General features: G+C 34.1%; 3 protein-coding genes across 3 annotated transcripts; all 3 read right to left on the bottom strand.

Moving 5' to 3' along the window:
• Window positions 1-8,325: 8,325 nt before the first annotated feature.
• Window positions 8,326-13,140, bottom strand: LOC114749438 (TMV resistance protein N-like). The gene is made up of 6 exons (XM_028937942.1): window positions 12,520-13,140; window positions 10,845-11,943; window positions 10,468-10,740; window positions 9,567-10,373; window positions 8,857-9,438; window positions 8,326-8,580 (listed from the first exon to the last, which is right to left on the bottom strand). Exons 1-5 carry the CDS (start codon window positions 13,023-13,025, stop codon window positions 8,893-8,895), a joined length of 3,231 nt encoding a protein of 1,076 aa, XP_028793775.1. The 5' UTR covers window positions 13,026-13,140; the 3' UTR covers window positions 8,326-8,580; window positions 8,857-8,892.
• A 5,316-nt stretch (window positions 13,141-18,456) lies between these two features.
• LOC114749437 (disease resistance protein RPP2B-like) lies at window positions 18,457-19,719 on the bottom strand. The gene is made up of 2 exons (XM_028937941.1): window positions 19,100-19,719; window positions 18,457-18,984 (listed from the first exon to the last, which is right to left on the bottom strand). The coding sequence occupies exons 1-2, from the start codon at window positions 19,685-19,687 to the stop codon at window positions 18,457-18,459; spliced, it is 1,116 nt and encodes a 371-aa protein (XP_028793774.1). The 5' UTR covers window positions 19,688-19,719.
• A 1,662-nt stretch (window positions 19,720-21,381) lies between these two features.
• LOC114749436 (TMV resistance protein N-like) lies at window positions 21,382-23,249 on the bottom strand. The gene is made up of 3 exons (XM_028937939.1): window positions 22,627-23,249; window positions 21,486-21,944; window positions 21,382-21,385 (listed from the first exon to the last, which is right to left on the bottom strand). Exons 1-3 carry the CDS (start codon window positions 23,223-23,225, stop codon window positions 21,382-21,384), a joined length of 1,062 nt encoding a protein of 353 aa, XP_028793772.1. The 5' UTR covers window positions 23,226-23,249.
• Window positions 23,250-23,352: the final 103 nt, after the last annotated feature.

Raw genomic sequence — 23,352 nt, 5'->3', positions numbered from 1 at the left:
AATGTCTTGAAAAATGTGATAAAAGAGAAATACTTAAGGGCAAAAAAAAAAAAATACATTGAATGTTAAGATAAACTCAAATTAAAACTTATAAAATTAACCACACCACTTAAATTCGAAGTTTATAAATAGGACCGGTAGGAGTATATTATATATTTCAAAAGGGGTTAATTTAATGTCGACTGTTTGGAAGGACAAATGTAGGTAGGATGCATGTTGCAGTGGAAACAAGCTGTAATGTAGTTGGGCATCGATCATTGACTGAAGAATGAAAGTATGAGCGAAATTTTATGTCTATTTGTGATATTTTCTTCAAGGAACTTAATTTTAAAATAACAATTGGTCAATGAGAAAATAATAAACACTTAAATAAAGAGAAAAACACAGCCAATTCACATTGGAAACATCATAAGATTCAGGACATATTCTTATATACTCCATCTACTCCTATTTATAAAATTCTAAAATGTGAATTGGTTTAGTCTTTTTTATAATATCCTATTAAGGATTGTCTGAGCGTTAAATACGTTTTTAACAATTTGTGCCTAATTAATTTTCAATTCTCTCCCCTTATCTTTTTTTTTTATATTTCATTTTTTTCATCTTTTATCTCATTAATAGTGGTACTTCTCTTTCTTATTTGTCTCCTCATTAAATAAGGACATCCTTAGGGAAAAAAAAAGATTTAAACTTTACATGGTTATTATTGTTTTTAACTAATTTTAATTATTTTTTAAACTATATAATTTAGTTAATAAGATCTTATAAAAAAGACAGGGGAGTACTTTTTCTATTCTTGTTGTAATAAATTTATAATTTAACCCTATTGAAATAGAAATTTTTCACGTTTGTATTATATTACCTCCCACAGTTAATGACTTCACATAGGGTGATATTAGAAAATTTTAATTAATAATTTAACATCGAAGTGACCTACAGATGACTAGAGTGAGTTAGATAGCAAGTGAAGGAAAGAGTGGCTTTTTTTCCTTCCCTCATCCCCAAGTCTCAAGACTTTGTTTAGGTTTTATACTCTTACTATGCACCATAAACTATTTCTTTTGATTATAAATGTAGGGGTAAGATGATTAATTTTTGAAAATTAATAAATTAGTTAAGTTAATTATTTATAAAATATGTGTTAGTTTTTTTTAAAAATACCGTTGTCTAAAATACCTTTACAATCATTTGTATTGGAAGTTACTTTATTGATAGAATTCTCTCTATAATACGTATAATAATATGGACGTTTAGGAAGAAAATTACTCTCTCATCATATTTTCTTATGCATTATCTTTCATCTTTTTTTTATTTATTATAAAGGCATATTTTAAAATATATATTTTTTACCTATTTATTATTTTAAACTAATTTTAACTGATTATTCATTATCTATAATTTAGTTATTTGAAATTGATAATAAGAACTAAGGGAAGTATTTGAATTAGTTTTTTAAAAATGATTTTATAGTGTATGAAGTAAATAGATAAAAATTTTTTTATCTCGACATGTTTGAAAACACTTTTTTAAAGTAATTTTTGAGTTTCCAAACTTAAAAAACCCGTACTTACAACTATTTGCATGGATGTTTTTTTAAAGTAATTACGGATTATAAATCAATAACATTGTCACATTCATAGTGGGACTTGAACCCATTGTGCCAATTATAAGACTAACCTTATTCAGCTGAGCACAAGACAAATGAATTACGATTACGAAACATGTATGAAATAAAATTAAAAAAATAATGAAATGAGAATAATAATAAATATAAAACTGGTCTTATTGTCTTTCTTGACTTTGAGTTGTTGACTGGCTGCTTATTCAGCTTCACCATTCTTACTCTCGTTTTCAACAGTATCTTGAATTTTAATTCATTCCCAATGTAACTATTCATGTACTGTGTAATCACAAAAATACAGTTCACATAAAATTCTGCTAAAACCTGTTTTATTGCGCATTGTTTATGACCAAACCATTTTAATATAAATATAATTAGGAGCTGATTGTTGCAAGGAATCTTGTTATGCGCTGCCATAAATTAGTAGACCCTATGGGAGTTGTTAGCAATGAACTAAAAAATCGGTGACCCTTCAATAATGTTTTAAAAAGTTTCCATAAACAAGTTTTCAAGGTGCTGAAAAGGATAGATGCATCATTTACACAGGGGAGTTTATAAATTAAACCAATTATTACAAGAAAAAGTAACAAACAGGGCATTGATTATGAAAGAAATCTCAACATCAACTTGACTTTGCAAGTTGAGGTAATTAAGCGAACCGGGTTAAATTTATTTAATTTTCTTATGCATTCTAAACAGCAGCTAGATTAAAAAATTGCTTAATTAGCTATCTGCCCCCCTTTTTATTTAAGTGTGATTAAAATTGATCTTTTAAACGAAATGCAATATAAAAAAAATGATCTTTTAAAACCTTAGAAAGAGAAGGAAATATGAGCTACGCCTGTAGGGTGAGTCTATTTATCCCATGAAATTATAGGGGCCGAGCTTAAGAAACCCGTCTCTCAAATAAAGAATGGGAAATTATTATGAGGTATTAAGCAAAAGATACATTATTAAAAAGTCACAGTAACTTAGAAGCATGTAGTGAGAAATTTCAGGATAGAAAATTATAACAAGTTTATATTACTCACTTGTTATTAAGATTTTTTTAATAATTATATTCTTTTCTTAGGCCATCAAGAAATATGCTGATATATAAAATGGATTAGCCCGCTATAAGTACTTGATATTTTTTAAAAAATTTATCCCTAAATAAAATAGAATATCATTCTAGCTTAGGTTTCGTCAATATAAGCCCAACTTTTCAATTTGGGGTTTTGGGATTACAAGTTCTCTTAGAGGAAGATGCTGATTAAATTGTTGATGTTAGGTCCGATTTCCTTCAATCATGTTTCTCTATACATTTTTTTTTCAAATTGTAGTTTTAAACAATTTGGACTAAATTTAATAGTATATATTGATTTATATTTTTATAAATTATCATATAATTTAATCTGATGGCTCTTTACTGCAATGAACCATCCACTTTATACAAAACATTTTAATAAATGGTTTTTCAAAGCAGGATTTAGAGGAATAAAGCCAAAATGAGGTGAGTATGACTGATGTATTACCTACTTGCAACATTTGTCCTCTGCTGGAGGAAGGAAAACAACAGAGAACTTATAATTTTTTAGAGTTCACACCTTTACAAGTACTCCTCTTTTTTTTTTTTTTTTTACCAGCACCTTTACAGGTACTTCACACTGTTACTTTACCACTCATTAAAATGTTAGATAGTTTTCTAGGTTGGCAGCTACTTACATTTCTCTGTTGTCCCAGCAAGTAAATATGAAGGATTTATTAGTGAATCGTTTAAAATTTAAATCTTCCTCATGTGTTCTGCTTTGAAATGACATGCTTTATAGACAGTAATAATGAGCTCGAGTAAGTGACATGAAATAAGGAGATGAAATTGAACAAGTTTGGGTTTATAGTGCCCAATTTTTGAGCTTTGCTCACTCTGTCTTCTCTGTCTCATGTTCCAACGTGTTAAAAGATGGTTCAACCAGATGACATTTAAAAGTTTTCGACTGTTATATACGGCAGATTCCATTCTTTCTTCTTCATCAAACCAGGCTCAAGTTTTGATAAGTGTCATTAGCTATCTTAGGGAGGTCTGGCGTCAAGGCATGCTTGTTTTCACAGAGCTGATATCAGTTTGGAAATCAAGGGACGTGAATATGAGAAAGATCTGCCAATACTTGGAATGGCATCCACATGCTTAATGGTTATCTTTTATTAATGTATATGTAATAGTTTCGTCCTTTATGTTTGTTTCAGACCTCTTGTACTTCTCTTGTTTAACGTATAATTAATCTTTGAGAAAATTAATCTTTCGATCTTTATAGTTATGACTCATTTATAACTTAGTCTCTACATTTTTACTTAGTTCAACTTCTTTTCTATAGTTTTATAGTTTTAATTTGATTGCAACTCAGTTCTTAAAGTTTGACTCGCTATAACTCAGTCTCTATAGTTTTACCCATTTTATAATTTAGTCCTTATGTTTTAGAAAAATGAAATTATATATATAATAAAAAGAGGGACTAAATTATAAAATGGTTAAAAATATAGAAACTGAGTTGTAACCAATCAAACTTTAGAGACTGAGTTACAATTGAGTCAAAATTATAGAGATTGAGTTGCACTGAGTCAAAATATAAGAACTAAATTACAAACAAGTTAAAACTACAGAGGCCAAAGGATTAATTATCCCCAAAAAAAAGATGACTCTCATACAGGCTTAGGACTTAGCTCGTATATATATAAAATCCTGTAGCAGAGAGCACTCGAAGGTTATGACTAATATTTCAATTAATTCCCAAAAAACTATGTTGATGATGACTAATTTACAATAAGATCTTCTGCAAAGAGAAAAATCAAGAGACATACAGACAGAATTACTAGGAAATAACACCGACCTCCGAAAGAAGAAGAAGCCACATGTCCAAAGGAAAATAAGGAGATATCAGAGAACACCAGAATTTGGAGAAAAGATTCCACCATATCCATCCAAACCCGGGAATATTTTGTTTTCTCAGTGAGAATTAGGCTCATTATGCACATCACACGTCAAAAGATTTCTACAAGTTCCATCATCCGCAATATCCTATAGTCCCATGAAATCTACTTTTCATCCATAACTATACTCACCTCTTCCTGCCCACGCACTTCATAAGCCCATTTCATAAGCATATAGCCTATCAGCCCCTTTCTCATGGTCCAAGTCCTAATTATCACTAATCCCATTCATTAACTATGGTACTACAAAAATCTACAGACGTGCTTACCTAATGGACAACTTTCATGTTTAGTTCTACAATAGACGTTGACGACAACGATGACGACCACAATCATGATGATGATGATGATCAGCACAGATTGCGTGAGGGAAACTTGAAACTGCAATCAGTAGGAACCAGGTACTCAGTTATGACGATTTTATTGGTGGAATCAGAACTCCTCGTGAACTTTTTGGATGGTTCATGAGAAAAAGCTATGGCTTTCCAGTGCAATGGAGTTTTTGGATCAATAACGGAAAGCAGAGAAGGCTTGAATTGGACATTCTCCTTGTTTACTGTTTGTACACAAACTCTGCAATTAACAATGGAAGGATTTGGTGATCCACATATGAATTCTATTTCCACACAGTTCTAGCCCTGTTTCATGAACCCATCAAGGCTCTACCACTCTTTTTCCTCGAAGGCTCTTCCTCACAACAAGAAGAACAGTATGTACAAGCTCAGTACAATCTGTGTTATATCCTTTTGTCCAGTTGTTTCAGTTGCCTAATCTCAAAATGACACCTCTAGCTCAGTTCCAATATTCATGGTGAAAAACTTATCAGAATGCCTCCTTATAGCTTTTAACAAGGGGGCTACGTAACTAACGGTGAAAATATTCCATGTCGATACCAAAACTCTGAACATTATTAACAAAGATTTAGAGGAACACTGATGATGGAGAAAGATTAATTTGCAGAATAACTGGAAACAGATAAAACCGGCACCTATTATTTGACCTCAAGAGTGACCAAAATTGTAAACGCATTCACAAAATATGTAGTCTAAACAGATTCTGCAAAAATGGACAGTAAGTATATTAGGATGGCATTTGTTGCTCATCCATGAAAGAGTTATCTAAAGTATCTTTTATGGTTCAAATATAATTGCAAAACCAAGCATGATTGAAAAAATGAACAATCCATGTCTCAGCTTTGAAATTTGTATAGAAAATTAATATGAATCTTCACTATAAACTCTACCAATCCTCCTTAATTATGCTCCCCTGAGCGCAAATAGCGATCCTCATTATACACAAAGCAAACACTACTTTGGTCATTAATGTTAGTCAGCTTTCAGAAGGATCTCTTTGGTTGGTTCTAAATATTAGTCACTTTGCAAGATGCCTGCACATCAACTATTTTCCCTCCACAGATGCCCCTAGCTTATTTGTTCTGCAATTAGGAAGTGCTGACAAGGTTGTTTTATCTCACGAGGAGATCAGGCGTCGAGAAAGATGCCTTATCCAAGGAACATGCAAATCTTTGAAATTCATTGTGCCTGATAAGGCCACTGTTGGAAGCTTTCAGAACTTTTTCACAGAATTAAGGATGCAACCAACTTTTGACTCTTTTTCTTAATATGTGTAAGGTAATTAAAAGTGACTTATATTAAAGATTTGAGGAAGTATAAAATTTTAGACTACAAAGGAACAGGACAACCAACTCTGTTTATCAAGTCAAAATCATTAAAAAGTAGAAAACAAAAAAAAAAGTAAAATAAAAATAATTAAGAGTACATGCTCACCTTCATGAAGTGAAATCACCTAAAAACCACATCCATGACAATCTGAAATTTGCTTAGCTCCAAATCCGACATATCATTAATCACCCTCGTTATTACCTATTTGTCCCCTGATTTAATTCTTGTCGTTTGCACACTTTCTCCATATCATTTCTGAACCTATTTTTATGGGCAGCCATGGCCTCTCCAAAATTATTTGTCCGATATTGGACATCCATCGGATTCACCTTCTTACACTGAATGATGTGAGCGAGTTCATCCAGGCACCATGTTGAAGTAGCGTAGTTCCTAGAGAACATAATGATCGAAATCCTGGATTACTCGATGGCTTTAAGAAGTTCAGGTGAGATTCGTTTCTCTTTCCCAAGCTTCTTGTCATCAATGAAGGCATTGATTCCCTTCCGGCGCAAAGCCTTGCAGAGAATCACGGTGAAACTCAGGGATTCATCATATCTAGACTCCGTTTCGCTGGTAGCCAAAAGAGGGTGCTGCCAGTTGAATCGCCATGGTCAGGATAGCTACTACAAGCTTTTAGATAAGGGAATTTATTCCTACAGGCAGAGACCAACTTACAGAGACATGGTTCTTCACCAAATTACTTGCAAATGACAAGTTTACTTGCGGGTGGGTGTCTTTTGGGATCCGATACTTCCCCGCATGAAAATTGAAAGCGCATGGAAAATCTGCGGAAGATGCCTCACTGCCTTCGGACTCTATAAAAGGGAGCCCCAGTAGGCCTTCGAAACCCAAGGGACCGTATTTTTCGCCAGGCTTTTCCCCCTTTGAACATCAATTAAGGGCCTCACGTCCTCTTTTTATCTACCATACAAGTTCATCAATATCAAAAAATAATAGTTCCTCCTTTAGTCTGGTTTATATGATAGAGAGCAAAAAAAATTTTAATTCTACTTATAAATCACTTTGTAGTATAGATATACTGTTTTCTCCTTTTATCTATTATACCATAGATAATTATTTATTTTTAAAAGTATATATATTAAATAGGAATAAAATTAAAAAGTTATTATATTTTAATAAAAAGCTAATACAATTTAGAGTTTCCTTATTCTCTGTGAAATACGCTGAAAATACTTTATAAATAAGATAAGAGGATGAACTCATTAAATTTGTTTCAAATTAAAAGTTTTTTTTTCTAACTTTACCCATATATCAAATAAGGTCATGAAGGAAAAAGAAAAACATAATGAATTATATTTTAGCATTAATTATACGGACAAAACTAGTAAATAAGTATTAAATATTTTTTTAAGTGACTTATATTTTAAGACAAACCATTCTTCTAAAAACGACCTATATTATGGATAAAAAAGAATATTTATTTTATACATCACAAAATTATTTGAAATAAACTAATTCAAACATCCGAACACTCGATTTGGCAATTTAGTTAATATTAGCACATGCATATTGTTTCCTTAATTTTTTTTTCCCTTTTGAATTGAAAGGCAAAGCAAGCAGAGATTTTAAATTTGGAATCAAAATAAAATTTTTATTTAGGACCATAGGTAGCACTCTTTCAATTTTTAATATAAAACCTAATTAACTAATCTAAGTATAACAAAAACGTTAATTAAATTAGTTAATGTAACTTCTTTTTTTTTTTTTTAAATACTCTAATCATCTTTAATTTTTTCCTTCTCTCCCTTACTTGATTATTGTTAAAAAAATATCAATAAGATTAATTTAAAAAAAAAATAAACATATAAAATAAGTATTACAGATAGGATTAATATCAATTCTCCAATTAAGTCATATATTAAGCATTATTGTATTCAAAATATTTTGCAATTCTTTTAGCGAGTTTTGTAAGTTACAATTTCTGAGACGCTGGGAGGCAAAGGAACTCAAGGAGAGGTCGAGAGCACTTCTTGGGTTCCCTGCGTTCTGCACGGGCATTGCGGCAAGAACAATTTAATGTTAATGCAACAATTAATACCAATATAAAATTTATGCCGAGGAACACCATTTTTAATACATAAATAATGCAGCTTGTTCTTCATACTTCATTCAATACCAGGAAAAACGTGAATGAAAGCTAACCAGTAGTTTTTCCCCCCAAAAAAGGCTCATACTCCCAATAACCAACAGTAGCTAAAAACACTTCTCTTCTGAAAGTCTCCGCAATATGCATCCACGAATTTTTGGTAAATCATTTAAAATGACTCTCTTGCATCACGTGAAGCTGGAAAACTGCAACACCAATTAGTATAGAAGAGATTCAAAATCGTTTGGAAAGTGCTTGGGACCAATTTTAAAGTAACAATGAGAATCCTAAGATTCTTCATCTTCTTAAAGGCAAAGCCACTCCACTCTACTTCTTGAGGGGAACTAAGCATTATTCCTTCAATTTTTCTGCTTCCCTTTAATGTAAGAGCATAGTAGTAACAATTAAATATTACCAATTAACCCAACCATATACAACATGCATTTAATATAAATCAGTTAGTAGAAAGCATAGAGGCTCACCTTGCCCTTGTCTTTGTGTTGTTGAGTTTTCATTTGTCAATAGACTCGAAACTTTTTCGTTCTTTCATCAGGAGGAGAAGCTATAGCCCTTCGTTTCAACGAAGATTTTGGATCATTTGAAGAAAGCAAAGAAGACTTGAACTGCACATTCTCCATGTCTGTTTGCTGCTGGTACACATAAACTCCACACTTAACTATGCACAAATCCGGTGGCTCACATTTGGCTTCTATTTCCACATCATTCCAATCCAATTCCAGAAACCCATCTAAGATTTTCCAGTGTTTTCCGTCCGGGAAAGCTCTTCTTAGATCAAATACACCCACATGACCTTCTCTACTTGGAAAGGCTATATTATTTCCTTCCTTTACTTCATGACCATTGATGCTCATTCGACCAAGGACTCTTCCCTCAGAAACATGGCTCGCACCTCCTTTCTCAAACTCAAATACTAAGGCAACCACTGGGAAATTCCCACGAACACGAAAAGACAAGGTCCCTCCTTTGCAGCAAAAGTTGAGCCAATCTGGAAATGTTGATGCTGGCATACTACTGATGGCCAAGTAGTACACCTCCTTTCTAGCCTGTCATTACATAAAACACCCAAATGGCTTTCCCAAATCAAATGAAAATTTTATAAATAAAGTTTTTCTGATAATTACTGATTGCTCTCTTAAAATGATAAAGCCAAATGGGAAAGAGAATGAATAACCTGGGACCATAAATGGCTTAAGGACTCTCTCGTTAATGATATGCAATTGTCTGCTTGTATATCCGCCAGGTTTGGTGGCAGCTCTGGAATGTCTCTTAGCCTCTTGCAGTTATCCAGATTTAGTTTCTCCAAATAAGCACACTCTTTGATGCAGTCAGGAAGGGACAAGATATCATTCCCTGATAGATTTAATTCTTGCAGATTCCGAAAACAATTCACAGTTAGGTGAAGATCTTCATCCAATAGACAACAATTTTCTAGATTCAAAATCTTCAAGTTTGTGCTTCTAATAATTGGATAACTATCTTGCATTGACTTCTTCAAGGATTTTCTGCTATGAGGTCTGCTATTCTCCAATAAAAGCCAGACAAGATTTTGCAGCGTGAATATTGTGTCTGGAATCTCCCTAAGACCTTCGCAGGAGTTAAGAGATAAAATTTGAAGCCCTGAGAGATTTCCAATGGAATGTGGGAGTTCTTCAATGGCAGTGTTATCTGCAAAAATGGTACTCAATGCGTCCATCTTTCCCACTATATTTGGAAAGTAATCAAGACTCTCACAAAAAGCAAGGTCAAGGTGTTCAAGAGATGCCAATTTGATTTCACGAGGAAAGCTTTTAAGTTTTCTGCAGCCATTAACGGTTAATACCGCTAACTTAGAGAGATATCCCACAGAATTATGAACCTTAATCAAATTGCGACAGTCTACAAATATCAGTTCTTTTAAATTTGGGACTTGAGACATATTAGGCACTTCAGTTATAAATTCGCAATATGAGAAATCCATGCTTGTCACATATTCTAACCTCTGCAAAACCAAAACTAGATAATCTGATTAGCAATTCCATAAAGTGATATGAATTTTAGAGGCAAATGATAGGTTAAGGGGAAAAGAAAAATACCTTGATTGGCTCTACTAATCTGACATAACTACGACATAACCTAAGGACCACAATGTTCTCAAGGTAAAAATCCACCGGTAAGGACATAGAAGGGTATCCCTCCCAATCAAGCAATCTTAAATTATTTGGGAAGTGCTTAGGGCCGGTTGAAAATAGTGCATTTCGCACAATGAGAATCCTAAGATTGCTCATTTTCTCGAAGGCAAAGCCACTCCACGCTACTTCTTCTTGTTGAGGAGATTTAAGCATTATTCCTTCAATTTTGCTGCTTCCCTATAACGTAAGTGCAGAGCAGTAACAGTTAGATATTGCAAGAAAGCCAAACTATGCACAATGCATTTAATGTTAATGTGAAAGAGAAATGATTCAGTTCTTACAGAATTTTCACGTAATACTCTAACAACATCTTCATGATGCCACAATCTGCTGCGTTCACCAGGATTTAATGGTGCCTCCTGTCTGACAATTTCTCGACCCATTTCTTGTATTAGATCATGCATCCACAAGCAATCATGTTTATCAACACTCACCAATGATTTATCAATGAGCACCTCAAAATAAAACCTTGCACCACCATGACAGTTGTGTAGTACTTCATCGGCATATACCGATCTCCACTTCTTGAAAAAACAAGCAACATCTAGAAAAATAGACTTAGCATTGTCTTGTAAGCAGTCGTAACTTATCTTTAGTACTTCGTGAATTGTTTTATCTGGGATCCTATCGTATCGTTCCAATATTGACTTCCATTCCTCTAAGCTTTTTTGAGTCAAATTGGAGCCTATTACTCTTAGAGCCAAAGGAAGGCCCTGTGCATAACTAATCACACGGCCGGACATATCTTCATAACCTTTGGGAGGTTGGTTGTTATGAAAGGCATGCCAAGAGAAGAGTTCAAGAGACTCATGCTCATTTAGCTCCTTCATTTCATAAGTTTTTTGAACACCATGTACACTTAATAATTGCTTATCTCTAGTCGTTATAATGATCTTGCTTCCGGATCCAAACCAGTTACACCCTCCTGCAAGTTGTTCTAATTGTTCTAATGCATCAACATCATCAAGAACTAATAGAACTCTTTTGTGGGAGAGTCTGTGTTTTATTTTAGTTATTCCCTCATCAACACTACCAAACTTCTTACTCTTCTCTTCAAGAATCTCAGATAAAAGTAATTGTTGGAGACGAACTATGCCTCGATATTCATTTGACGCTTCTCTGACATCAAGTAGAAAACTTGCACCTTCAAATTGGCAAAATATTGAATTATATAGAGCCTTGGCAAGTGTTGTTTTGCCAATTCCACCAGTTCCATGGATCCCCAACATACAAACGCCATCATGAGACTGATCCAAAAGTGACTTCACTTCTTCAATGCGAGACTTAAGTCCAACTGGGTGATCAACGCTATGTAAAGGGTTGGGTGGTAGCCTAGCATATGCATCTTCCACAATCCTTTCGATAAACCCAAGTTTGCATCTATAGAAATTCAAATTAGTTTTGGTTATGTGCTCTTTGTAAAATATTTGTCACAGTAACATTTAAGTAAATCTAGAATAAAGAAGTTACAACAAAAGTGAACTTCTCAGTATTAAAATAATAAAAATCGTGTTCAAAAAGTTAATTCAAGACAAGGATTCTACTCAAAAACTTCTAACCTTGAGAAACGTAAAATTAGAACTAAAAACTCGACTCATAAGTCAAAATGAAAATTGTGCGACAGTTAGCTAGTGACAGAAAACACTCATTTTCTACACTATTTTATAAGAAGAAGTCACGTTAGGTTGAGCTGAACGCATAACAGTTTTTATTCAAAATTTCAAAGAAGCAGGGATAGCTATAATAGAAACTGCGTTATAAATTAAAGTAAGATTCCATAACTCCATGACTAAAGAAAAGTAATTAACAAAAAAAAAATTGAAATTCAGAGGTCTAAATACTAGATAAAGAAAAATTTGAACCGGATAAAAGGGAAAAAAAAAAAAATCAAATTTTAAGGTTAAGATTATAATTTTGAAAAACATATCTGAAGAAAGGCACTCAGACAGAGCCTACCCATCATCGAAAAGCCATGCAGATGATAAGCTAGCAGCTTCATACAAAGCAGACCTCCATCTGCGCACTTTGTCTAAGTCATCTTTGAACCTATCTTTAAGAGCAGCCATGGCTTTCTCAAAGCTATTTCTCTGATATTGAACATCTAACGGATCGACCTTGTAAAAGACGGGCATAACCACCTGCTTCTTCTCCTCCTTACACCCAATGATGTGGGCGAGTTCCTCTAAGCACCATGTGGAAGTAGCATAGTTCCTAGAGAACACAACAATGGAAATCCTGGATCTCTCAATGGCTTCAAGAAGCGCAGGTGAGATCTCTTCCCCCTTTCCAAGCTTCCTGTCGTCAATGAAGGCGTTGATTCCCTTGCGTCGTAAAGCATCGTAGAGAAGCCCAGTGAAGGTGTGGCGAGTATCTTCGCCTCTAAAACTCAGGAAAACATCGTATTCATACTTGGTTTTAGTAGGAGAGCTAAAGGACGATGGTGCTTCCACTAGAATCGCCATGGCTATGATGATATAAAACTGAAAGCCAGTAAGGCATTAGGACTTGAATACTCAAACCTGGGATTGGGAGACAAATTTACACAAAGGTGGTCAGTGGCCAAAATAGAGGGCACGCTTTTGATACCCAATAAAGAAATTTCTCGGAAGCTTGAAAGTTTCAGAATATGAATTGACGCTTTACATTTGCAGGCAAGAGGAAAGAGCGTGAGAATTTTAAATTTTTTAGTGGAGAGAGCATCACTTGTCCGGAATGCCGGAATTTGGGTGCTGCATTTGCATTATAATTTAGGGGAAATGACAATAAAATACCACTTGAATTCCAAAAAGATAAATAAGGCACCTGAATAAACAAAATGACAAATAGGGCACTGGGTACCAATCTGGAATTCATATTTTCGGCCAAAAGACCAAAATGCCCTGATGAAATGCAGGAAGACAGACGCTGAAAGTGAGAGGAAGGAGAGAGGAAAACCGACGCAGTGAGAGAAAGGAGAGAGGAAGACCGACGCTGATGAAATGCGGGAAGAAGAAAAGAAGAATGTTGAAAATGCTATTATCTTACTCCTTCGCATCACCATTTGTAGAGATTGTTGATTTTAGTTGTGAGAAAGAGGATTTGTAGTGAGAGAGGGAGTGAACCGAAGCGGAAATCAAAAAACAATGGCAAGCAATTACGTAATATAACTGCTGTCATATGCCTGCTGGTTTTTGGTAAATTCCACTACGTGAATGGTAAATTTCACTATACATGTAGTTAATTATGAAAGTTAATAGTTCAATATTTATTGTGACGTACTTCAAATGCACGTTCACTGAATGATTTATTTATGCTTATAAGTTGCCTTTCCGGTGAAAACAGGTTTACAAAACCCATTGAAGAAGTAGTCACTTTCACTATAAAAGTTGTAAATCCCAGTATATGTTTTGTAAAATTCAACGTGAAATTTTATTGGTTTTTACAAACAAGTTGCCCATCCCTTGAAAACTGGTTGCAAAAGCCATTTAAGAAGTGGTCATTTTCACTATAAAAGTTGTAAATATCACTGTGTGTTTTGTAAAATTCAGCGTGAAATTTTATTGATTTTTAGAAACAAGTTGCTCATCCCCTGAAAAGAGGTTGCAAAACTCATTTAAGAAGTGGTAATTTTCACTACAAAAGTTGTAAATATCACTCTATGTTTTGTAAAATTCAGTATGGAATTTTATTGGTTTTTAGAAACAAGTTACCCATCCCCTGAAAACTGGTTGCAAAAGCCATTTAAGAAGTGGTCATTTTCACTATAAAAGTTGTAAATATCACTGTGTGTTTTGTAAAATTCAGTCTGGAATTTTATTGGTTTTTAGAAACAAGTTGCCCATTCCCTGAAAACTGGTTGCAAAAGCCATTTAAGAAGTAGTCATTTTCACTATAGTGGTTGTAAATTTCACTATACATGTAGTTAATTATGAATTTTACAAAATACATATTGTGATTTACAATTTTTGTAGTGAAAGTGACTACTTTGCTAATGGGTTTTGCAACATGTTTTCAGGAGATAAACAACTTGTTTATAAAAACCAATAAAATTTCACGTTGAATTTTACAAAACATATACTGGGATTTACAACTTTTATAGTGAAAATGACTACTTCTTCAATGGGTTTATAAACCTGTTTTCACCGGAAAGGCAACTTATAAGCATAAATAAATCATTCAGTGAACGTGCATTTGAAGTACGTTACAATAAATATTGAACTATTAACTTTCATAATTAACTACATGTATAGTGAAATTTACCATTCACGTAGTGGGATTTACTAAAAACCAGCAGGCATATGACAGCAGTTACATTACGTAATTGCTTGCCATTGTTTTCTGATTTTCGCTTCATCTTTCCCACAGGTTCATCTTTTCCACAGCTTCACATTCTCTGAAAATGGTTTTATGCGAAGAACAGAGACAGAACCAAAATTTTTTAGAGAAATGCTAGGCAATAACATTTTAAGCTGTGGGAACCCATCGAAAATCAGCGTCTTCCTCTCTCCTTCCTCTCTTCTTCCCGATTTCATCAGCGTCTTCCTCCTCTCTCCTTCCCGTATTTCATCAGTGTCTTCCTCTCTCCTTCCTCTCACTTTCAGACAGGGCATTTTGGTCTTTTGGCCAAAAATCTGAATTCCAGATTGGTACCCAGTCCCCTATATGTCATTTTGCTTATTCAGGTGCCTTATTTGTCTTTTTGAAATTCAGGTGGTATTTTATTGTCATTTTCCCTACAATTTAACTTGCATTCTTCATGAAAAGAGATGTACACGCGGCCACCTTTTTTTTTTTAAAAAAAAAAATGAACGTGGGACCTATGAAGTAAATTCGTCATTACCTGTTTGTCCCGTGTTTGTGGGGTCAGAACCGAAGCTAACTGATCAGGATAATGTCGCGAGTGTCAGTACTCAGTAGATCGAATTAGAATTAGATGAGTGATGATTAAAAAAATATAACAAAATGAATACAAATTTTAATCTTTTAAATTGTTTACATTTTAATTTTAGTTCCTCTAATTTAAAACCATAAATTTTAGTTTTTTAAATTTCTTTTTATTTATAATACTGATCGTTATAATCTAATAAAAATTTGAATCATTTTATTTTTTCATAAATCAAAACCTATAATTTAAAATTTGATGAATCAAAATTAAAAAAAAACAAATTTGAATGACCAATATAATAAAATAAAATGTATAAAGATATTTATATTTAACCACTAAAATAAAAAAATAGCCGACAGCTTAGCCTAGTTTGCTTTCGGCTTCTAGCTTTTTGATGTGCGGAAAGAGGCTCTTTAGCATCACATCTTTTTACTTGCTTTTTAATAAAGCTTTGTCTTTTATTTGAAAAAATAAAAAAATAAAAAACTACTCGAAAGCCTTAGTTCAAATGACACGGCACTTATTAAAGAAGTTAGGGATCAAATCTCCGTATGGTCTAAGGCAAAGGGTGCGCGCGACGGCGCGAGATGGTGGGTGTGTGAGCGTGTGTGTGAGATGTTTGGGTGTGTAAGTGAGCGTGTGAGTAGTCCCTCTTAGATGTATACAAAAATACTACAAAAAAAGAAACAACTAGTTTTAAGTAAATGCATTAATTATTAATTAAAGTTGTAAGAATTAGGTTAAATCTTAGAAATTTATATAGTTAAAATTTTCATTTAAAATTTTTTGCACAGTGACCATCAAATACTATTATTTTATTTTGGGCAGATTTATAAAGAATACTTAAAGATTAGTAACACATCAATTAATGTAAATAAGAATGAGGAGGTTGGGTTTGAATAGCAGAGTGGTCGGACTGGGGTGTCAGTTGTGCCGCTCAGCTGCCCCTCAGCTGCCCCTCAAACTTTGAGGGAAGGATCCGAATTGAAATTATTTATAAACATATTTTATATAAATTAAAACAAAATTTTTTTCACATATTTATTTTATTAAAAAGTTACATATAAACCATTTCAAATTATCTTAAAAAAAAAACCTAAGAATTTAAAAGTTGAAGAATGGTTTTGTCATTTTCATAATTAATACTTCATCTTTAATATAAAATTTATTTAACTAATTTGATTATATTAAGAAAGTTAGATAAATTAGTTAATTATAAAGAATATGATATGTTTTTTTTAAAACATCATAATCATCTTTCTTAATATCCTTTCTCCTTTTTCCACTCAATTATAGTTGATAGAAATTCATATGGATAATTAAAAAAAATTAATAAATATAAAAAATATATCTTATATTTAAAAACAAAAACAATTCAATAATTAGTTCTTATATTAAAAACCTATTAAAAACCGGAAGAGTACACGAGAGGGGAGAAAAGAAAGAACGAGGCAGAGGAGATAGCAGGTGGCGGGTGCTAGTGGAAGGAAAACGAAAAAGAAATAGATTGGAGAGGAAGAAGACGATTGTGAAGCAGAGCACCAGAGGAGGCACATTCCTTTCCCTTCCAAGCGATCGTCTCTACTGATCTCGGTCTCGCAAGCCATCGTCTCTCACCCACTCTTCGACTTCTCTGGGTTGCTATTGCTTTCACCGTCATTCTAGACTCCTCAATCTTGCTCTCTCTCACGGTCATCATGCTCGTCATGGGCAGTCGTTCAAGATTTCACTCAATCTCTTTCGGGTATAATAATAGGTTGCAGGCTTCAATTTCTGCCCTGATTATACTTTCCAGCTTCTTCTTTTTCCTTTACGCCATCATTGTCGCCAAATTTAGACTTCTTTCACCGTTCCATTCAAAGCTCGTGGGCTGGATGGAAAAAAATAACCCGCTCAACCCACTAAGTTACCTTGGATATAACTGGTTCGTATCGGGTTAGCTCAGTTCACACCGACTCACAAATAGCTAGTCTGTGTCAGCAGTGGTTGGGGTCATTAAGGGTCAAGTCTCAATCAACTTGTGTATGTTACTGGCCAAGTTAATTGTAGTTTTTAGGTCTTGGCTTAAAAAAAAAAAAAAAAGAATACAAAATCATTTTTGGGTTGCTGGTGGCTGGATGAGATCAAAAGAAAGATCTTGTAAAGATAACGGAGTCTTATGGGAGGGGAATGTTGATGCGTTGAACCTTAGATTTCTAGATGATTTTTCGAATATTCGAAATTTTTAGAGGAAGGATAAGTGTTCTTTATTTTTGGGTTTTTTTTTAAAACTATGTATAGATATCTTTTAATTGAAAATAATCATATTTAAGATATTAAATATAAATACCTTTCTCAACCAAAATTTCAATCTTAACTCGCCTTGTACATTAAAAGGGTGTTGAGATGTCCTACTCCCAGTTCTAATTATAAGAGCAAGTTGATTAATTTGAAGAGATTAAAGAAGTAAGTTGAGTTAGTTATTTGTTCTAAACATGTGTTGTCTTTCCTAAAATATCCTTACTAATCAGGTGTATTGACTAAAACTATTATTGTTAAAAGGACTACTTTGAAAAAAAAAGTATAAATATGAAAGATAAAATGGATTGAAATCTTATATTTAGGATCAAAATAAAAATCAAACAAGATCTTATATTAAGGACCGGAGGTAATATTAAGAGTGTTAGGACTAAAGCAAATAAGCCCAAGTATATTATATGGATACGAGGCCCAATAGCTTGGAATGTGCAGCGGTTTCTAAGATGGCCTCTACATAAAACCCGAAGGAGCATTCATAAATTCTTCATTTTTTATTTTTCACTTGTATTCAGTACCACATGTAATTAACTACCAATTATTTGATAGCTAATGCTACAAATTAAAATCTCCAGACAAGCTTAATAATTGGAAAAACCATCTTTCTACCGTGGCATGAATGAACAGTGATATTCATTAAAAATAAAAGAGAATCCATGAAACGACAATTAGTACGTAGGAAGAAGAGGTTCACCTTAACCCGTTCTTTGTGTTACTGGGTTTTCCTTTATATATCAGTTCGTTCTGAGGAGCTTCTTGGGTGGTTCATAATTTGGAAGAGAAGTCATCCCTGTTTGTTCCAGCAGTGATGGCGTTGAAGCATTATGGGAAGACTTGTTGAACTGCACATTCTCCATGTTTGCTCCCTTGTAGAAATAAACTCCCCACTTAACTAAGAACATATCTGGCGAGGGAATCATAACTTGTATGTTCACGTCATTCCAATCCAACCCCATATACTTGTTGAGACGCTTTTGCTCTGCTTCCGTAAGTTGCACGAATCCGTCAAATAATAACAAATTACCTTCTTGAGCTGCAATTCGCAATTTATCAGTATGACCATTGATGCTCATAAAAACTGGGAAGCTCTGTTCAAAACTCATGTTCGCTTTCCCCGTGGCCTCAAATGCAACAATACCACGAGGTAATAAATTCCCACGAACGCGAAAAGACAACGTGTCTCCTTCACCATAATAGTTGAACCAATCAGGAAATGTTGTTACTGGCACACTGATTCTCAAGTGAAGCAACTCCATTTTTGCCTGATTATATTTACCAAAACAGCAGACAGACCAAATGCGTTCTCAGATTTCAAATATGAGAGAATGCTAAAATGGCAAAAGAAAGAGAGAATAGATCCAAAGGAAGAAGAAAAACCTGAGAATATAAGTTGTCCAATGATCCGGCGGTTAATGATGTGCAATTCCCTGCATCTATGTCATGCAACTCTGATGGCAACTCTGGTATGTCTCTTAGCCTCTTGCAGTCTCTCACATCCAGCCACCATAGACTCTTACACTGCTTAATGCACTTAGGGAGAGACACAAAATCATTCCTTTGCATATATAACCCTTGCAAATTTCGAAAACAATTCAGAATTAGGTGAAGTTCTTCATCCAACAGACCACAATTCACGAGATGCAGTTTCTTCACATAACAGCTGCTGATTTGGATATCTTGCATTAACTTCATCCAAGATTTTCTATTATGAGGATGAACGCCTCCGAAATCAAGCATCTGAAGATTTCGCATCTTGAATAAGCTGGTTGGAAGTTCCCCAAGACTTCTGCAAGAGTGCATATGTAAATATCGAAGCCCCAAAAGATTTCCAATCGAAGGTGGGAGCTCCTTAATAGCAGTGCGAGTTATGGAAATTCGCCTTAGTGCATCCATCTTTCCCACTACACGTGGGAAGTACTCAAGACTTGTGCAGGCTTTAAGATCAAGCCATTCAAGTGATGCCATCTTGATTTCATGTGGAAAAATGGAAAGTTTGGTGCATTCGCTAACATCTAATTCGATTAGCTTAGAGAGGGATCCCAACGAATCATGAATTTTTATCAGATTGAAACAGCTTGACAGATCCAATCTTCGTAGACATTGACATTGAGATAGATCAGGTACTTCAGTTATGAATTGACAAAATGAAAAATCCAAATGCGTCACACAGCTAGTAAAAACCTGCAAAACAAATACAGTACTATCTAATTAGATTGTCCAAATTACTAAAATTATGCAAATCCATATGGATCTTCTGGTTTCAAATCAGATATTTCAAATTTTATTTTAATTTTATTTTCATAATTTTTGTCCTAATAGATGCAAAATTGTTTAACTGTCTAAATCTTTTCACACCACTAAGCCTCGAAACTTCTATGGTGAGTGTTAGAAACTTGTTTTACTTGACACATTTTCTAGACAACAATGTTTCAAAGACCATACTGAATTGTAAATTATTCACAGAGTATTGTGAAATGTGTTTTATAATTATTTTTCACAAATGTATTAAAGCATATGCTTTCAAAATATAAAAAAACATTTGTAGGTTTTTGAAATATATACGAGACAACTGTATATCAAAAGAAACTATTCAACTTTATCACGACTATGTTACACTTACTTAAATCAGAATCGTAGCAGAGCATGATTATTCTTGATTCTAAGATGAAAACTTACAGCTAAAGAAATTTGGCAGGCCAACAAGAAAAAGAGAAAGAAATTTGACTGAAAAATAACTATAAAGAATTATTTAAAAAAGTACCTTCAATGGCTCTTCTAGTCTAAAAGAACTTGAAGGTAGATTCAAGAAAATTAGCTCTGAAGGAGAAAAATCTTTTGGAAAAGTTGCAGAAGGATATCGCTCCCATTCCAACCATCTTAAACTGTTGGGAAGATCGGTAGGACCAGTTGAAAATTTGACATTTTGAACAACAAGAATTCTAAGATTATTCATCTTCTCAAAAGCCGTACCACTCCAGTCTACTTTTTCTTGCCGAGGAGGATCAAGCATTATACCTTCAATATTATTGCATCCCTGTAATGCAGGTTAAGGGAAGTACCATTAGTAGATATCACTATATGTGCTTGTGTGTGTATCACAATAAGTTTCATGGTTTCGATTCTTACTAAATTTTCACGCAGTACTTTAAGAACATCTTCATAATACCATAATCTGCTGCGCTTTTCAGGATTTAATGGTGCCTCTTGTCTAACAATCTCTCTTCCCATTTGTCGTATTAGATCATGCATGAAAAAATATTCATCACCAGCAACTAAAGTTATCAAAGATTTATCGTTAAGAACTTCAAGAAAAAACCTAGCACCAAAATCGCAGGCTTTTACTGCTTCTTTAATATGTTCCTTCTTGCCAATAAAACAAGCAATATCTAGGAAAATACGCTTGGCACCAGTTTGTAAGCAACCATAGCTTATCTTTAGAATATCTTGAATTGTTCTTTCTGGGATCCTCTCATATTGTTCCAGTATAGAAATCCATTCCACCAAATTTTTATTTGCCAAATTGGAGCCTATTACTTTTAATGCCAAAGGAAGGCCTTGTGCATAACTTATTGCACGACTAGACATATCTTGATATGTTATTGGAGGTTGGTTCATATGGAAGGCATGCCAACAAAAGAGCTCACGAGAGTCATACTCATTCAGCTGCATCATTTCATATGTTCTTTGAACATTGTGAGCAATTAGCAATTGCTTATTTCTTGTTGTTATAATGACTTTGCTTCCAAAACCAAACCAATCACACCCGCCTGCAAGTTGTTCTAACTGTTCAATCTCATCAACAGCATCAAGAACCAAAAGAACCTTTTTGTGAGAAAGTCTATGTTTTATTCTTGATATTCCTTCACCAACACTCCCAATCCTCATAGTCTTCTCTTCAAGAATCTCTGATAGAAGTTTTTGTTGGAGACGAACCATGCCTAGATATTTCCTTGATGCTTCTTCAACATCAAACAAAAAACAAGCACCGTCAAATTGGTAGAAGATTGAATTATAGACCAATTTTGCAACGGTTGTCTTGCCAATTCCACCAATTCCATGAATCCCCAGCATACAAACTCTATCATCGGATTGATTTAAAAGTGAAGTCACTTCTTCCACCCGAGGCTCAAGTCCAACCATGTACCCAATGTTATATAATTTTTTAGGAGGCAGCATAGCACAAGCATCATTAACAATCTTTTCCATAAACCCAATTTCGTACCTACAAAAGGGCAAATTCTCTTGTACTACAAAGATGATTCATGCATATAAAATGTCTGTCATTCTTTTCCTTTTAGACTCCATACAGGATATAAGAATTTGAGTTGGTTCATAATTATAATAATGGATTTTGTAGTCAGATTTCACGCAATGTATTGATCTGTATTGTAATGACGAGTTATAAGTAAGAATCGATCGGAGGCTTAAATACAAAAATTTGTGCAACCTCAGGAACAACATTAATAGCATATCGCGACTGGTACATGTTCCATTCTTAAGAACAAAATCACATAACAATAATGTGGAAGGATAAGTTTTCATCTCACAATTGTGTGGATCCAATTATGATATTAGCAATGACCATTTAAAAAAAAATCTATTATTTCACTAAGAAAAATTAATAAAATTTTACTGTAAAAACTCTATCAAAAATGTTTTTGAAAAATAAATTCTTCGATTATAAATTATTTTCAGAACCAAAAAAAAAATAAAAATTTTAAATACTCAAGGAAAAAAAATTAAGAACTCAAGTTTAGTTAGATTAACCATTCTGTAAGAGCAGTGATCACCGGTCAAAACTCCAAAACATCTTCAACAGTAGTTTGTTATATCATGAGGAACCCGTAATAAAGAATTCCAAAATTTCATCAGCAGCAATTGAAAAATAGAATAATCAAACATACCCATCTTCAAAAAGCCAGGCCTTTGACACAGAAGCAGCTTCAGACAAAGCAGATCTCCGTTTCTGCACTTTATCCATGTCATCTCTAAACCTATCTTCATGAGCAGCCATGGCTGCTGCAAAACTGTCTCTCTGATACTGAACAGCCATGGGAGCCACCTTGTAAAAGATGGGCATAACCACCTGGTTCTTCTCCTTCTTACACCAAATGATGTGAGCAAGTTCATCCAAGCACCATGTAGAAGTAGCGTAGTTCTTAGAGAACACAATAATGGAGATCCTTGATCTCTCAATGGCTTTAAGAAGCGCAGGTGCGATCCGTTCCCCTTTGCCAAGCTTCTTGTCGTCAATGAAGGCATTGATTCCCTTGCGTCGCAAAGCATTGTAGAGAGGCACAGTGAAGAGGTGGCGAGTATCTTCACCCCTGAAACTTAGGAAAACGTCAAATCTGTATTTGGGTTTGCCAGTGAAGCTATGGGATGAAACTTGAATAGCCATGGCTGCAATAATCTGTGAAAAGCTAGCAAGATATTGGGATTTGAATAATACTCTAACGAGGCAGAGAAATTTATACCAACGCGGTGAATCGGCAAAAGGCATAACACCGCGTTTGATCCTCCATTAACAAATTTCTCCGGAAGTTGGAATTCGGAAAGTGTAGTCAGGTTGGATTGTTAAAGCGGAGGAAGAAAGCAGAGGCCGCATCTCAGCGGTCAAACGACGTCGC

Source organism: Neltuma alba, unplaced genomic scaffold (assembly GCF_004799145.2).
Source record: "Neltuma alba isolate B1F8T4 unplaced genomic scaffold, ASM479914v2 tig00006042_pilon, whole genome shotgun sequence".
Lineage (NCBI taxonomy): Eukaryota > Viridiplantae > Streptophyta > Magnoliopsida > Fabales > Fabaceae > Neltuma > Neltuma alba.
The sequence above is the reverse complement of the archived record's forward strand: the minus strand, read 5'-3'. Positions and strand labels throughout refer to the sequence as shown.

What these genes read in the sequence shown, in the direction of transcription:
- LOC114749438 (XM_028937942.1), bottom strand. Translation starts at nt 13,025, where the DNA reads ATGGCGATTCTAGTGGAAGCACCATCGTCCTTTAGCTCTCCTACTAAA. An exon ending in GCATGGCTTTTCGATGATGG is followed by an intron (nt 11,944 to 12,519) that starts GTAGGCTCTGTC and finishes GAATTTCTATAG; the next exon opens with ATGCAAACTTGGGTTTATCG. An exon ending in GATTAGTAGAGCCAATCAAG is followed by an intron (nt 10,374 to 10,467) that starts GTATTTTTCTTT and finishes TTGGTTTTGCAG; the next exon opens with AGGTTAGAATATGTGACAAG.
- LOC114749437 (XM_028937941.1), bottom strand. Translation starts at nt 19,687, where the DNA reads ATGGCATCACTTGAATGGCTTGATCTTAAAGCCTGCACAAGTCTTGAG. An exon ending in TGGACAACTTATATTCTCAG is followed by an intron (nt 18,985 to 19,099) that starts GTTTTTCTTCTT and finishes AAATATAATCAG; the next exon opens with GCAAAAATGGAGTTGCTTCA.
- LOC114749436 (XM_028937939.1), bottom strand. Translation starts at nt 23,225, where the DNA reads ATGCCTTTTGCCGATTCACCGCGTTGGTATAAATTTCTCTGCCTCGTT. An exon ending in GCCTGGCTTTTTGAAGATGG is followed by an intron (nt 21,945 to 22,626) that starts GTATGTTTGATT and finishes GCCCTTTTGTAG; the next exon opens with GTACGAAATTGGGTTTATGG.